Raw genomic sequence first — 14,562 nt, 5'->3', positions numbered from 1 at the left:
TGACGAGGCGAGCGCCTAACCTCTGCCAAGGAGGTAGGCTATTGAGTCATGACGGTGTTTTTTTTTTTGTTTTGTTTTTTTTCCCCCCCGATTTTTTTATCCCATTTTTATCCCCGTTAGTGCTCATTTGATTTCTCAATCCTGGTTGCTACTCCATCCTCTGCCGATCTGGGGAGAGCCGAGACTGACTCCATGCTTCCTCCGAGACATGGGCAGTCGGTCAGCCACTTCTTTTCACCTGACAGAGGAAGCTTCACCGGTAGGACATAGCACGTGGGAGGTTCACGGTATTCCAACCAGTTCCCCTCCCTCTGAACAGGCGCCCTTAACGACCAGAGTTGGAACCACACTAGCAACCAGGATATTGCATGTTTTTGTGAATGGGGTTCCTATATGAAGGAAACCCCCGGGAGGCACGGGGAGAACATGCAAACTCCACACAGAAAGGCCCGTTTGTCGACCCATTAATCATGACGGTGTTTAAGGGTGATATGAGGTTGCAAACTGTATAACGTTAACTGTTAAAGAAATCACATACACTAAGTATAAGGGACATCAGATTACTGCATATTACCATGTAAAAGCTTCAATAACACTGAAAATTATTTATTTATTTAGAATAATCCATGATTAATGTTATACTAATTGTCAAAAACTCACCTACATGTATGAACAAACAAGAAAACACTTGACACTACATACCACATAGGCCTACTGTAAATTTTATTGTGATAAAATAATAAACATACATGACATTAACTGTAAATCTGGCACTTAATGATGAAGCTCAAACTCAGGATTAAACTAAAGTAGACTGAACAGAAATTATTCTATTCTGCGCTCTACTGAACACATTTCCTCATTTTCTATTTAGTCAAATGAGATGCCAGCAGAATCAGCACCAACTCAGTTGAGGCAGCCTTCCCCAGCTATCTTTGAACACCACATTAAAGTATGATGAAGACTCAAAACATGAATTTTAACTTCCATGTTCTTCTGTCATCCATTATTACACGACTTTTCCTGTTGTTTTCGCGACATGGGTGACGATACCATGCACCGGCCCTATGCCAGGTGTCGACCTGGTTTTGAATGTTGTGAATTGAACATTACTTGTCAAACAATATTTCCATAAAAGAGATATGGGTAAATCAAACTGTAGTAAAGGGTTAAGAGACATGGAAGTTTAACCTAACCTAATGTTTTTCCTGATGATACCAATTTATTTCATTATTTTATTACAGACAAGATGAATGTGTTTTTTCCAATTCAAATTCTCATCAATCAAAAGTCAAAGGAATTTAGTAGACCTGCAGGAGTTCATTACCATTGACTATGATGTTGGCACTATTACTACAATATTTATTTCTACTGAATATCATGAACTTTGTTTTTTATATATATTTAAGGACAGTTTGTTAACACATTCACTGCCAACAGTTTTTTTATTTGTACTGTAGGTAGCTTCTGCCAAGGTTTTTTTTGAGGATTCTGGCTCATCTTTCAAGAGCCGAGGATTATTTTCTGCTAGGATTTTGTGAACACAAAATATCTCAAAAGAACTAATAGAATGTGTGCTTTCTCTGTCTAAAAGAGTTAGTTTGTAGAGTTAGTAGTTATGTAGGCATTAGCAGTTGAATACAGCATGGTTTCAGCGTCTGAAATTGAAAGCTGAGAAAAATGCCTTTTTGTGAAATTCGATAGAACAGTCACTTTAACCATTTATTTTTGGCATCAAAGACATCAGACATCTAAACAATAGTTCTGAACAACAGTAATTTCCTCCATAACAGCACCCGCACCCCCCTCTCCTTCAAACTCCTCCCTCCGTGGGCGTTCTCCTCCTCCCTCCTTGGCTCTGCAGCGGGTGTGTCACAAGCGAGTTTCTGCTGCCTGTCTGCTGCCTGGCGGCCCCTCGTCGGGCGAGCCTGGATGGGGCTCGCTCGTTTCTTGGGGTTTCGGTTGAGAGCTTTGATGAAGCTTTTGCGATTCTGGGCTTTATGCTGCGTGTTTCAAAGTGTGTTGCACCCAGTCTATTTTTGGAACCCCCCACCGTTGTGCGCCACCGTTGTGCGCCAGCGCGAAAGCGTTTTCGCCAAACCATTCTACAGTATGAGAATGGTTTCCTCACGCTTTTCCCTGCAGTTTTGGCTCGCTTTCTCTAGTCTGGAGAGCACTGTCGCCACTTAGTGGGTCGGTGGAATGGGTTGTACACGTTCGGTGGCTCCCATATTTTTATAGGAGACGTAGGGGGCTTTGATCCACGTCCCACCGTCAATTTTTTTTTTTTTTTTTTTTTGACGAGTTGACTCGTCATTGGCAGTCAACCGTTGGTTTCTGCTTGACGAGTTGACTCGTCCACGGCAGTGAACGTGTTAAGTTGAAAGCATTTTTGCAATTTTTGTCCATGCCCTTGTTTGCTTCTGATATAAGAGAATCAAAGTTAGTGTGCAATTTATTTAAATTGGTATCATCAGCAAAAAGTAAAGGCAGTACATTAGAAGATGCAGCAGCAAGGTCACTAATGTAAATTAAAAATCATTAAGGTCCAAGTATTGATCCTTGAGGAACCCCACAAATCATTCTAGATGAAGACCAGCTATTGGCACAGACATACTGTTCTCTGTTTTGTACATAATTTGATAACTATCTATATGTATTAATGAAAACCATATTTGTAAGTATGTCATGGTTCACTGTATCAAAGGCTTTGGATAAATCTATTCTATGACTGAGCAGAAATCCATGGAAGTCAGAAATTCCCAGATGGTAAGTAATGGTGTGTAATGTAGAGTTTACAGTGTATGCTTCCACGACATCAGATAACTGCATCTCAGAAACATTAGGGGAGAGAAATCTTGACTTTCCAAGAGTAAATGTGATTTTTTTAAATTGTGATTTTCAGAAAACGCTTCAAAAGTCATACAAGTGGTCCTCATTTGTGAAGATTATCTTGCTGAACATGGCATTATTTCATGCATTTAACCTAAATCCCATTGACTTTTAGACAAATGAACCGGAAGGGCTCAAATCTAGGACATTCATTCCTGCGGTACTGTATGGTTGCAGTATGTTACTGATGTGTGCAGGCAGCTACTAACCTGCAGGGCATGGAGATAGGCACTGAGATTCGCCAGCCTCTGACAGATCTCCTGCAACATCAAAGGCAAAATGAAGGCAGAATTATAAACAAACACACACACACACACACACACACACACACAACTAGAAAAGTACACTCAGTAGAGTACATACAGTATCTCTGCCACGCACAGCTACACCTAACGAGGAAAGTAACCAACGTGCACATTTTGAGAAAAAACATCAGTCAACAACATCATGTAATGTGCTGTCTTTAATCTGGTGGAAGCATTTTTCAAAGGTGAACAACCCAGATTTATGGTTTATAGTGGGACTTTTTTGTAAAATGGGCTCCACCCACCAAACTATATGAAAACAGTGTGGACTTTCAAAAAAGTGTGACAGGTTTTGTGCAGAACAGTCCAGACATTATTTGTAGGAGTAAAGGTATTTTTGGACAAAATTCTAAACGGCGGCAAACCTTGAAGGCAGAGATGGGTGGGCCCTCCATGGATAGATGTGGCTTGACCCAAGGAAAACAACAGTCAAGCAATAGTGTTTCTATTATTTACAACCACTGATTTATGGCGTTTTAAAGTTTTAAATATTGCTATAGCGCCCCCTATAAGCGAAATGACACCCACACAATTGTAGCTCCGAGTACATACCTGTACACCTGTACCAAGGGACAATGGTCCCTATCGTTCTATAAACTGCGTTTAGTGCCAGGCGCAGCGCAGATTAATGGGCGTGGACCAGCCGACGCTGTCACTTATCTAAATCACGTTAAATCTACGAGGGATATATATAGGCCCAGGATGACATATATGTTTCACATAGGGTTGTGTTTGGATTTCGCGATTTTATTTTGTCCAATATTGAAATGTTCTACAATTGCATGTTGTGGTAACATTACACATTATTTCTATCTATTTCTATCTACCTTTCTATCTATTTAGGCTAATTTGGATGCTATTTATTATCGAAATGTATTAGCCCAATGCATGCTGGGAGATTTCACATGTGTGGCTGTGGCAGGGAAGCCAGGCAGTGAACATTTGTTTGGCCAGAATTATCTCGTTTTCTCTCGCCTTCACTGCACAGGTAGGATGATGCAACAGCCTCTGAATGTCACGGGCTCAAAACTGTCATGTTAGAAAAAACTGTCATGTTGTTATACTATGTACGGTATAACAACTCCTTTTTTCTATCGGACTTGTGTTGTGCCTGTCTGAGCGAGGGAGTGAGAGAGAGAGAGAGAGGGGGACAAACTGAGATCAGCAGAGCAGAAGCTGTGCACTGACTAAGGCCTGGTTTTCAAAAGCGCAAAGCGCTAAATTAACGCCAGGAGGGAAGATATCATTAGGCCGGTATTTAAGGCTGAAACACCCATTCTGGCCTATTCTGCCACTGCGCCACGCCTATTTCGCATAAAGCGCATTTCTGGGCGTAAAGCTATCTTCCCGAGGCAGGCGCAAGGCGCATTTTTGTGCGTTAAGGCCAGTTTCTGCGCCTAAGGCCTGTGGGAAAATAGAGCCCAATGTGTTCTTGAGTTATGGCGATTTTGGTGAAATAGGCTTTGTGAAATTGATTATATCGCAAAGGTGCAGACTTAAAAAAAACATGAAAGAGGTCCATAAGGACCCAATGAATCCAGGCAAGAAATAATTTTAATTGTAGATGCTAGGGTTAGAAAGTTATGAACCAAAATGTCAAGTGGGCTGTCATAGCGCCACCATCAGGTCAATTGGTGTAATATTTTAGCCCATAGTAAAGTACGACTCTATGAACCTACCTATCAAGTTTGATAGCTGTAGCACTTAAGGGGCTCAATCTTCCCCCTGGCCTTAAACGCTAATTTAAGGCCTGGCGCAGCGCTATTAGTGGGCGTGGTCAGGTGCATTCCCTAATTTGTCCTCAGCGCTAAAGCCGGCGTTAACCATTTAACCACGCCTTTTAAGCGTAGAATTATTCACAACTGTGGCCATTGGTGAACTGCAGTAAAGCAATGACATTCTTCTATTCCAAGCTCCAATCCACTCGATCCAGTCCGGTTGTGGCTGCATGCTGTCATTTCTTCATGCCAATTTGGATATCTCAGCACATCACAGATCATAGCCTGAATAAAACAATTCAACCTACAGCCAGGCAAATACAGATCTGTTCAGCAGGGCTGATGGTCTCCCTGTACAATATAAAACATTAACTATCCGTGACATTCCTGATACCATCCAATTCCATGATCTTTATGTTGTAAACGCATAACTTTCACAATAGTGAACAAGCACCCCCACTCAGCTCATTCAGGGCAGGCTGTTTTATAAATTGTAGGCTACCTGCTGCTTCTGCACATCACAGCACAGGCTAAATGATGCAACATAAATATACATTATGTAAAGTCATGGCATAAATGTGTTTTTGTTGAAAAAGTATGTGTCAAGTAAGCCAAGTCTTGTTGGAGCGGACATCACAGCACAAGCGTGTTACGGTTGTCACTCGACTATACCACGTTGTATTTGCCACGGTTATATGTTTCACATAGGGTTGTGTTTTGATTTTTATGTTTTATTTTGTCCAATATTGAAATGTTCTAGAATTGCATGTTGTGTTAACATAAATATTATATCTATCTACCACTTAGCCTACTTGAGCTGATTTGGTTGCTTTTTCTTGTAAAAATGTAGTAAGCCTCAATGGGGAGAAATGCACATGTGGCTTGGTAGGGGAGCCGGCGCAGTGAATAAGGCCTGGTTTTGAAAAGCGCTAACCACAAAACTAACGCCAGTTGGGAAGATAGCTTTAGGCTGGTATTTAAGGCTGAAACGTCCATTCTGGTATATTCTGGCACTGCGCCACGCCTCTTCAGAGCAAAGCACATTTCGGGGCCTAAAAACATGATGCTATCTTCCCGAGTCACGGGTAGGCAGCATGTTTTTTTGCGTTTAACGCCAGTTTAGCGCCTAAGGCCAGGGGGAAGATAGAGCCCATTGTTTCTGAACTACAGGAGGAACACAGAGGCACACACACACACCCGTACGAAAACATCATCTCCTCCTCCTCCTCCTCTGGTATAATAAGATAATAAGAAACTTGAATCAACTTACCTTGCTTGGATTGTCTCGACTCCCATTGCGATCCTTTATTAGATGTATAAAAAAAAAAAAAGAATAATAAGAAGAAAAATCAACCTGTACACACAACATAAGTAATCAAACATTAAAAGCCGTTTTGAATAGGTGGGAATGATTTGAACAGGGGGAGGTCGGTGCAGTCACGGATGTGTTTTTTTGGGAGTAAGGTGCAGAGGGAGGGGGCATCTATGGCGAAGGCTCTGGGGATAGGAGGTTAGCATCAGAGGAACAGAGGCTGCAGGAAGGATTGTGATGGTGAAGCAGGTCGGTGAGGTAGGAGGGGGTCTAGTTGTGGAGGGCTTTATGAGTGAGGAAAATTACTTTGAACTGGATTCGTTGTGGGACAGGGAGCCAGTGGAGGTTCTGAAAGACGGGGGTGATATGATAACGGGAGCGGATGTGGGTGAGGAGGCGTGCAGTAGAATTCTGAATGTACTGTAATTTGTTGAGGATTTTGGAGGATAAAGAATGCTATTGCAGTGGTCGATTCTGAAAGTGATGAAAGCATGGATTAGTATTTTGGCAGCAGGGATGGAGAGTGATGGGCAGAGAGGAGCTATGTTTTTTAGATGGAAAAAGGGAGTTCTGGTGATGTGTTTGACATGGTGATTGAAAGAGAGGTTGCTGTCAAAGATGACTCCAATGTTACGGATGTGTGGTGAGGGAGACAGGGTGGACGTGTGGTGAGGGAGACAGGGTGGACGTGTGGTGAGGGAGACAGGGTGGACGTGTGGTGAGGGAGACAGGGTGGACGTGTGGTGAGAGAGACAGGATGGATGTGTGGTGAGGGAGACAGGGTGGATGTGTGGTGAGGGAGACAGGGTGGAGTTGTCAAGAGTGAGGCGGAAGTTGTGGGTGGCTTTGGTGAGGGAGTTGGGCCCAATGATTATCATGTCTGATTTGCCACAGTTGAGTTTGAGGAAATTCATTTGCATCCAAGTTCAAGTTCAAGTTCAAGTTCAAGTTCAAGTTTATTCATATGTCCCAGAAGGGCACTTTGGGTTGCAGCAAAACATAAAAACATAGAAAACAGGAATAACATCACACAACATCCTGGATAAAAACATAAAGTGCAGGCACAGTTAAACACAATATAAGTACAAAGTAGCAGTTTAAAGTGCCAGTGTGGTTTAAAGTGATCAGTGCAAAGTGCAAGGCTATAGGCTACACAGATACTACATCCATCCATTAATTTTGGTGAGGCAGTTGACCAGAGTGGAGTGAGTTGCAGTGGTGATCAATTTGGTGGAGATATATAGCTGGACGTCATCGGCATAACAGTGAAAGCGGAGAGTCTCCGCTTTCACTGTTGGGGACCATGACGGCGTATGATGTTGCCAAGGCTAAACAGGCCCAAACAGAAATTGAAATTTCGACAAAGTGGAGATTTTCAACACTCCAACAAGGAGAAACCCACACGGAGTAGGCTATAAAAGCTCCAAACATTTTCTCGACAGGATTCTGTGTCTGTCATTTCCGTGCGACAGTCCAGATATGTCTGGCATAATAATCTGGTATAATTACTATATTAATTTATTTCTCACTGTGAGAAAATGCACTTTGTGGCAAGTTGTGGTGTGAAGAGTGTGAAAAGTGTCATTGCTTGGCTCTCATGGTCAATGCAGAGTTGGCAGACATGTCAAGTTGTATTCATCACTTTTGCGCATGTCACACAGCTGTTTAATTATATGCATCAGTGCATGTAAACACCAGATTGTATTAAATCATATGCCTTGTAAACAGTTGACCGGAAATCTTCAAACCGATTGAATTCAATCAGATTGAGGAAAAAATGTGCATTTAAACACAGCTACTGTTGCTGAAAACAAGCAGACACATGTCTGTCTGTTTTCTGTAAAGAGCTATGTTAAATACACCCTGGTTATGCACTAGCTCCTGTCTCTGTGTCGCTGTTCCCACACCTGCTCCATGACACAAAAACACAATATACTAACATTACATCACATTACATAATTACATAAACAGTTGCTAATCAGCACAAAATAAAGTAAAATTCTGACCTTTGTTCTGTGGAACTCGTGGGCTCCGTTGATCAGCAGCTCCTGACCGTCTGAGCACAAAAAAACACAAGAGTCACTCAGCGTTTGGCCTCCTGTCAAATCTAACCTCACTACTTACTTCAATCCCAAACACTTTAAATTTGAATTCTAAAATGCTATTATCCATGTTCAAAAAGAATTACCAATTTACCTGATTATTTAATATTTCATGAATCATATGGATGATGCTAGCCTTAAAGCAGAACTAAACCCCCTGTTCTGAGCTTGAGAGCTCAGATATTTCAAAAATGCACTTGAAGCCAGCTTAAAAGACAACTCTCCCCTCCCCTGCCTGAGATGATGCTTGCGCAATGAGTTGTATCATTCGGCACTTGCGAGCTCAGCGGGTGTCTGCCATAGAGCTAACGTTAGCTGTCCGTCTCACAGCGGGTCGTGTGGCTCGCAGTAATAATAATAAATTCAATTTATATAGCACACTTTAAAATCCAAGGACTTCACAAGGTGCTTTACAGATGCATGACAAAAGCAATCAAGCAATCAATCAAGGGAGAAAAAAAAAAGCTACTAAAAGAATAAAAAGATAAAAGGATAAAAACATAACACGTGTAAAGAGAGAGGGAGGACCCTAGGGGAAAGCTAAAATAAATGAGTGGGTTTTAAGTTTTGATTTTAAAAACATCAAAAGAGTTTTTGAGAGTTTTTGGCAGTGGCAGTGGCTTCGCCAAGCCCCGTGGTTGTAAAAAAGTTAGTGAAGATGTTGGACTGAGTGGCAAGTTCTGGAAATACAGTATCTTATTCCAGCTCCCTGCTTGTACATTACTACTATGAACAAACAGGCCTCGTAGCTAGCATTAGAGGCTAACATAACATTAGCCGCTAACTTTAGCCATGCCAATATAACGTCGCTGTCGTTCCAGGACCTCGAATGTGCCTTTTTTCACTTTTTTATTTTTTGTCATGAATCATTGCCATTGGTCACCCTTCACGTCTCTGTGTGGTTTTTAACAAATGCAACCAATGGAAAAGCATTAAAACGAGCTTGTGAGTAAATCTCGTAACGCCATTCGCCCTCAATCTGTCAGTCAAACCTCGAAATTCCCCCCCTACCTCCGTGTGTACCCCCCCACGCAGGACAATAAACCCGGAAAAGGCACACGGCAGACGCGCTGTGTATTTCTCATATCGCTTTGACTAATCCTGGCTTCCTCTGACGTTAATATATCAATCAAATGTTTTCCAGTTATTCCTAGGCTGCAAACTTGTTTTAACATGCAAATCGGAGTGCTTTCTGACGAGAATAAAGTAACATTAACGTTACGTTATGTCAGACTATTTCTCACCCCATGCCAAAGCCCCCATTCGGCCATGAGAGGCGAGGGGCAATTCTGCTGCTCCTGCGCGCGCCCCCGCGGCCTGGAGCTTGGGGGCTCGTGCATGAGTATGCGACTCTCTCCCGCTTGACTGGCCGTGAGAAAGCGCTTCCAAGTCGGACTGATAATATAAACAACATCATTTGAGCTTATCCAGGTAAGATATTTATAAAGTAATGACACATTCAGCGGGAAACTAACTATAATTAAGACATGTGCCAACTTGGACGACATTTGGTTCAGTAGTTTAAGAGCAAACAGGTTTTTTTTACTTCCTGAAAAGTTTCTGTTTTGGAAATTTGAGGTCCTGGAACGACAGCGGCGATAACAACCATGGCTGGAATGGAATAAGCCATATATATTCAGAATTTACCAGGTAACATAATGTTGATGTTAGTCCGGCTATCTCACTGACTTTTCTCCAAGCCATCTCCACTTTTGTTAGGCCTCTATATGCCAGGAGACCTGGGGCCAGTTGCACAAAACACCTTGAGTTAAGATTTTCCTTAAAGTCCAAGTTAAGGTTTCCATTGCACAAAATACCCTTACATCTTCTTTAAGATTAAACAAAAATGTTTTAATCCCATTTTTATCCTCCATTAGTGCATTTTTTAAATTTATTTATCCTGGTTGCTGCTCCACCCTCTGCCGATCTGGGGCGAGCCGAAACTGGCTCCATGATTCCTCTGGGACATGGGCAGTAGCCAGCCACTTCTTTTCACCTGACAGGGGAAGCTTCACCAGTAGGACATAGCAAGTGGGAGGATCACGCTATTCCAACCAGTTCGAACAGATGCCCCGAACGACCAGAGGAGGCATCACTTCAGCGACCAGATTATTGCATGTTTTTGGTGAGGGGTTCCTATATGAAGGAAACCCCCAGGGGGCACGGGGAGAACATGCAAACTCCACACAGAAAGGCCCTTTTTGACGGGCCCACCCGGGGGGTGGGCACTCGAGGACATGTGGACGGGCACGCACTCCTTCAGCACTCACAGCATCCAAGGTGGGAATCGAACCCAACCCAGGACGTTCTGTGAGGCGACAGCGCTACCACTGCGCCACCGTGCCCCCAGTATCCTAATGATTTTTAACACATTGAGTGCCAGCGACGCCATATGGCGTCATTAGAAATTTACCGTAGAGTGCCAGCGACGCCAAATGGCGTCAATAACTCAAAATTGTTTTTTTGACGGGGGGGTGTCCATCTCAGCTTCTTACATCGCCTCTTACAATATGAGAGCTATTGAATGTGTCTAACCTATTTTACAGAACCCTTAGGTGGCGACAGCGCTCTCCAGATGAGAGAACGTGGAGTAAAACACAGAAGAAGTCGTTGGGGAAAAGGAAATCGCATCGCATCCGTCCGTATGCAGCTGCTTCATTGAAGCATAACGTTTAGCTGTGCCCCTGCAGCAGCCAATCTGCTATCACAATTGAGCACCTCGGTGTCCGCTGCAACAGCCCATTCGCATGATCAGCCGTGGATTTGTTATTATTCTCAACTGGAAGCATGAGAGCTGGTACACGCGGCTGTAAAAAAGCTGGATCTAGCTGACTTTTTCAGTGCTGAGCACACGCAAAGCAAACAGCCGAGCAGAGCAGAGAGACACTCCTCCCACAACGGGGGGGGGGGGGGGGGGGGGGGGGGGGGGGGGGGGGGAGGAGGAGGGGGGGAGGTGGGGCACGCAGAGCAGCATACACTTCACCCAGACAGACCCAGACATCAGAAAATTAGCTTCAGAGTCAGTGATGTGCTTGAAATGTTTAATTTCACAAAAGGCTCATTATCTCAGTTCGTAGAAAAAAAGGGCTGTTTTTGCTTCAATCAAGCTATCTTCTCCGGCTCATAACTAAAGAACGGAAAATGGGATCAATAAACTTTTTTTTGCAGGTGATAGAAGAGAGTCTCATCGTTATTTGTGCGTGTTCAGTGTTTACATAATAAGTAATTATTAAAGAAATTATATGACTGTTTTAAAATGCATTGCGGCCTATGTGGCACAGCAAGCAACCTTTTGCTCAAGGGCCGTGCCACTCAAAGTGTTAAGAGAAGGTGTTTGATTAGGCTAGCTCATTTTGGAGTGAAAACCAAATAAATGTGACGTGTAAAAGCTAGGCTTCTGTAGAAGTCAGGGTTCACAGAGGCACAACATCCATAGAGTCTCATGAAGACAGCTTTGGGCAACAACAGTGGAAGATGACTCACTGATCACTAGCGCCCTCATGTGGTCGTGGTGGCAGGACAGAGGGATTTCCACACTGGAGCCCAGAAGGAGCTCACTCAGCCTGTCCACTGAGGAAACAACAAACATAACCTCACATATCCATACAGAGAGCCAAAGTCACACTTTCCCAACCTTTTTCCACCTGTGGCCCCTTTGAAAATCTTAACATGTTGGAGGCCCATATCTGACCATAAACAATAAAAACAATAAACAAAATATAAACAATAAAAAGGGCAAATAATGTGTTCTCAGAGCACTTTTATTTAAAAAGAGCTGTCCATCAGCACCACACAGAAACCACAAACTGAAAGTGAGGGGCTGCCTGCAATCGGCTAATTCATGAATAATTATATTCATATTTAATTATATAATAATAATAATAATAATAATAATAATAATAATAATAATAATAATAATAATAATAATAATAATAATACATAGATGGTAATTTTGCATCCTTTGATCTACTGAAGAGGAAGTTTGAGTTGCCCGACACAAACTGGCTCAGATTCCTGCAAGTCAGAAATTATGTTCGATCCAAGATTCACACCTTTGAAGCGCTCCCAAATGAACATGCTTTTTCGATGTATTGCTGAGCCTCACTACCTTGACAAGGTTGGGGGCGACAGGTGATTCACCTGGCTGGTCTCCCATGGACCCCCTTGTGTGGGATCCCATGCATAACGTCGTTTTGCGAGCACATGGGCACTTTGTGCAGCTGGTATGTTATATTGTTGTAATATTGGAGTGTATGTATGTTTTTCTTTCTTTCTTTCTTTTTCTTTTCCTGTATCTGAGTTTGTTTGTTTTTGTGTGTTGGTGTTCTGAAAATTGAAAATTGCAAAATAAAATATTGCAAAATAATAACATTTTGTTCTCAAAGATCGTTTTGCAAATGTTTTGGAGGCCCACTTGGGGAATGGCTGCCATAGACATTTCGTAAAATGATTATAAAGTATTTGACTCAAACCAAGCAATTCAGCTATATTTAGAATCAGGAGAGACTATAGAACATTTAACTCGGACCATAGCAATCTATATATTATCTATGATCTATTATCTATTATCTATGATCTATGTATTTGTCGTGAGATTAAACTTTTGTGTGTTTTACCCTCAGCTGTGGCATCCAGAAGCAGTTTCTCAGCCCGAGGAGCCTTGGGTGTTTCAGCCCTGAACAGGCAGCGGGTGTTGGGGGGCAGGCTAGCCTCGTGACCCCCCCTCACCTCCGCAAGCTCACTGAACAATGTTACCCTCTCCTGGAGCAGCTCCAGGACCTCCCGGTCCTTCTGCTGGAGGTCAGCTGGGGAGGGGAGGGGGAGGAGATAATTAACCTACCATTCACTGGACACACATCTAATAAGAGTCAAGTCCAGTCTAATAGAGTGAGTCAAGACAATCAACAGGAGACCAAAACTGACACTGAACATGTAACTAGGCACAAATATACCAAACAAATGTATCTAGGGCAATACAAATATATAATTATGCTAAAATACTGAGGGCCCTATCTTCGTACAGCCGATATCCCCTATTAGCGCTTGCGCACCTGTTTGCGCGTGCCTTAAAGCAGGGAAGATTGCAGTCTGCTGTCCAGGTGTTATGCCGAGTTTTGCACCCCCGCCAGGCAGCAGCAAAACGCATCCCCACCTCACGGAAACATATTGTAATTACTTATACAGAAACATAACTGTTTAAAAATGATATAATTGTTTGGGTAGACGTGACCCCCCTATTTTTAAGTTAAAACAGCCCCAAAATATGGTGGTGATGCATGGTGGTGCAGGGAAGCATAACTCCTCACAGCAACGGGCGCAAACGCAGATTAGAGGCGTGCCAAATCCTTTATACACGGCGCATACAGGATTTGGGCGGTGTTAACCACCAGAATTATTCACAGGTGTGGCCCGGCAATGCCTGGGCGTTAGATCAATCAAACCAGATTCCCGTCTTGCTGTCCATGTAATACAGTTTGCGTGAGGCATGCTATAATTCTTCCCATGCGTAATTTGGATGGTTGTAGGACTATTGACTGTATATATGATCCCTATCTCATAACGACACCATCACATCATATACCTGTTAAAAACATCTGAGTTTTGATGCAATTCGGGTTATTTTGTTGACTGGGGTGGGACAATAGAAACGTGTTTGCAGCGGGTAAACGGCAGAGACAAAAGAAAAGATTTGAGGATTTACAGTGGATATATATATACGGTATATATATATATATATATATATATATATATATATACATATATATATATATTAGGGCTGTCAATCGATTAAAATATTTAATCGCAATTAATCGCATGATTGTCCATAGTTATTCGTGATTAATCGCAAATTAATCGCACTTTTTTTTATCTGTATAAATAAATACAAATGAGTGTTATTAATTTAATTTACCTCGAATATTCTAGAGGCAATAGACAATTGTCTACCACTGATATTGTAGTTTAGGCCAGGACACAACATAGGCTCCTTGCTTTCCACCTCTCTGCACTTATTTTCTTCTCCATTTTGGCACCATTGAACAGCAAGCCCTGCCCACCTGCGCTGGGGTCTCAGCAGCTTCTGACTGAAAAGGTAACTCATTCCTCCCTCCCTGCCTGGCTGCCTGCAGCCTGCCTGCCTGCTATCTGCACAACTAGGAACACTTATGCATACTGGCCTGCTGTTCAGTGAGTGGCCTGGCGTGCAAATTTTCTTTTTTTTCTTTTCTTTTTTT

At 42.6% G+C, this 14,562-nt stretch overlaps 1 protein-coding gene across 1 annotated transcript in view; it reads right to left on the bottom strand.

Annotated features, from left to right (window-relative positions):
* arhgef2a (Rho guanine nucleotide exchange factor (GEF) 2a) overlaps positions 1-14,562 on the bottom strand; it is a 134,784-nt gene that overhangs the window by 15,812 nt on the left and 104,410 nt on the right. Inside the window, exons 16-20 of the mRNA XM_083646542.1 lie at positions 12,946-13,134; positions 11,813-11,899; positions 8,234-8,283; positions 6,186-6,218; positions 3,102-3,152 (exon numbers count right to left, since the gene is read on the bottom strand). Of these exons, the coding sequence (XP_083502668.1) occupies positions 3,102-3,152; positions 6,186-6,218; positions 8,234-8,283; positions 11,813-11,899; positions 12,946-13,134 (410 nt within the window). The remainder of the gene's footprint in view (positions 1-3,101; positions 3,153-6,185; positions 6,219-8,233; positions 8,284-11,812; positions 11,900-12,945; positions 13,135-14,562) is intronic.

The sequence above is a fragment of the Poromitra crassiceps genome, assembly GCF_964638095.1.
Source record: "Poromitra crassiceps genome assembly, chromosome: 11".
Lineage (NCBI taxonomy): Eukaryota > Metazoa > Chordata > Actinopteri > Beryciformes > Melamphaidae > Poromitra > Poromitra crassiceps.
Note: the sequence above shows the minus strand (reverse complement) of the source record. Positions and strands in the feature narration are given on the sequence as shown.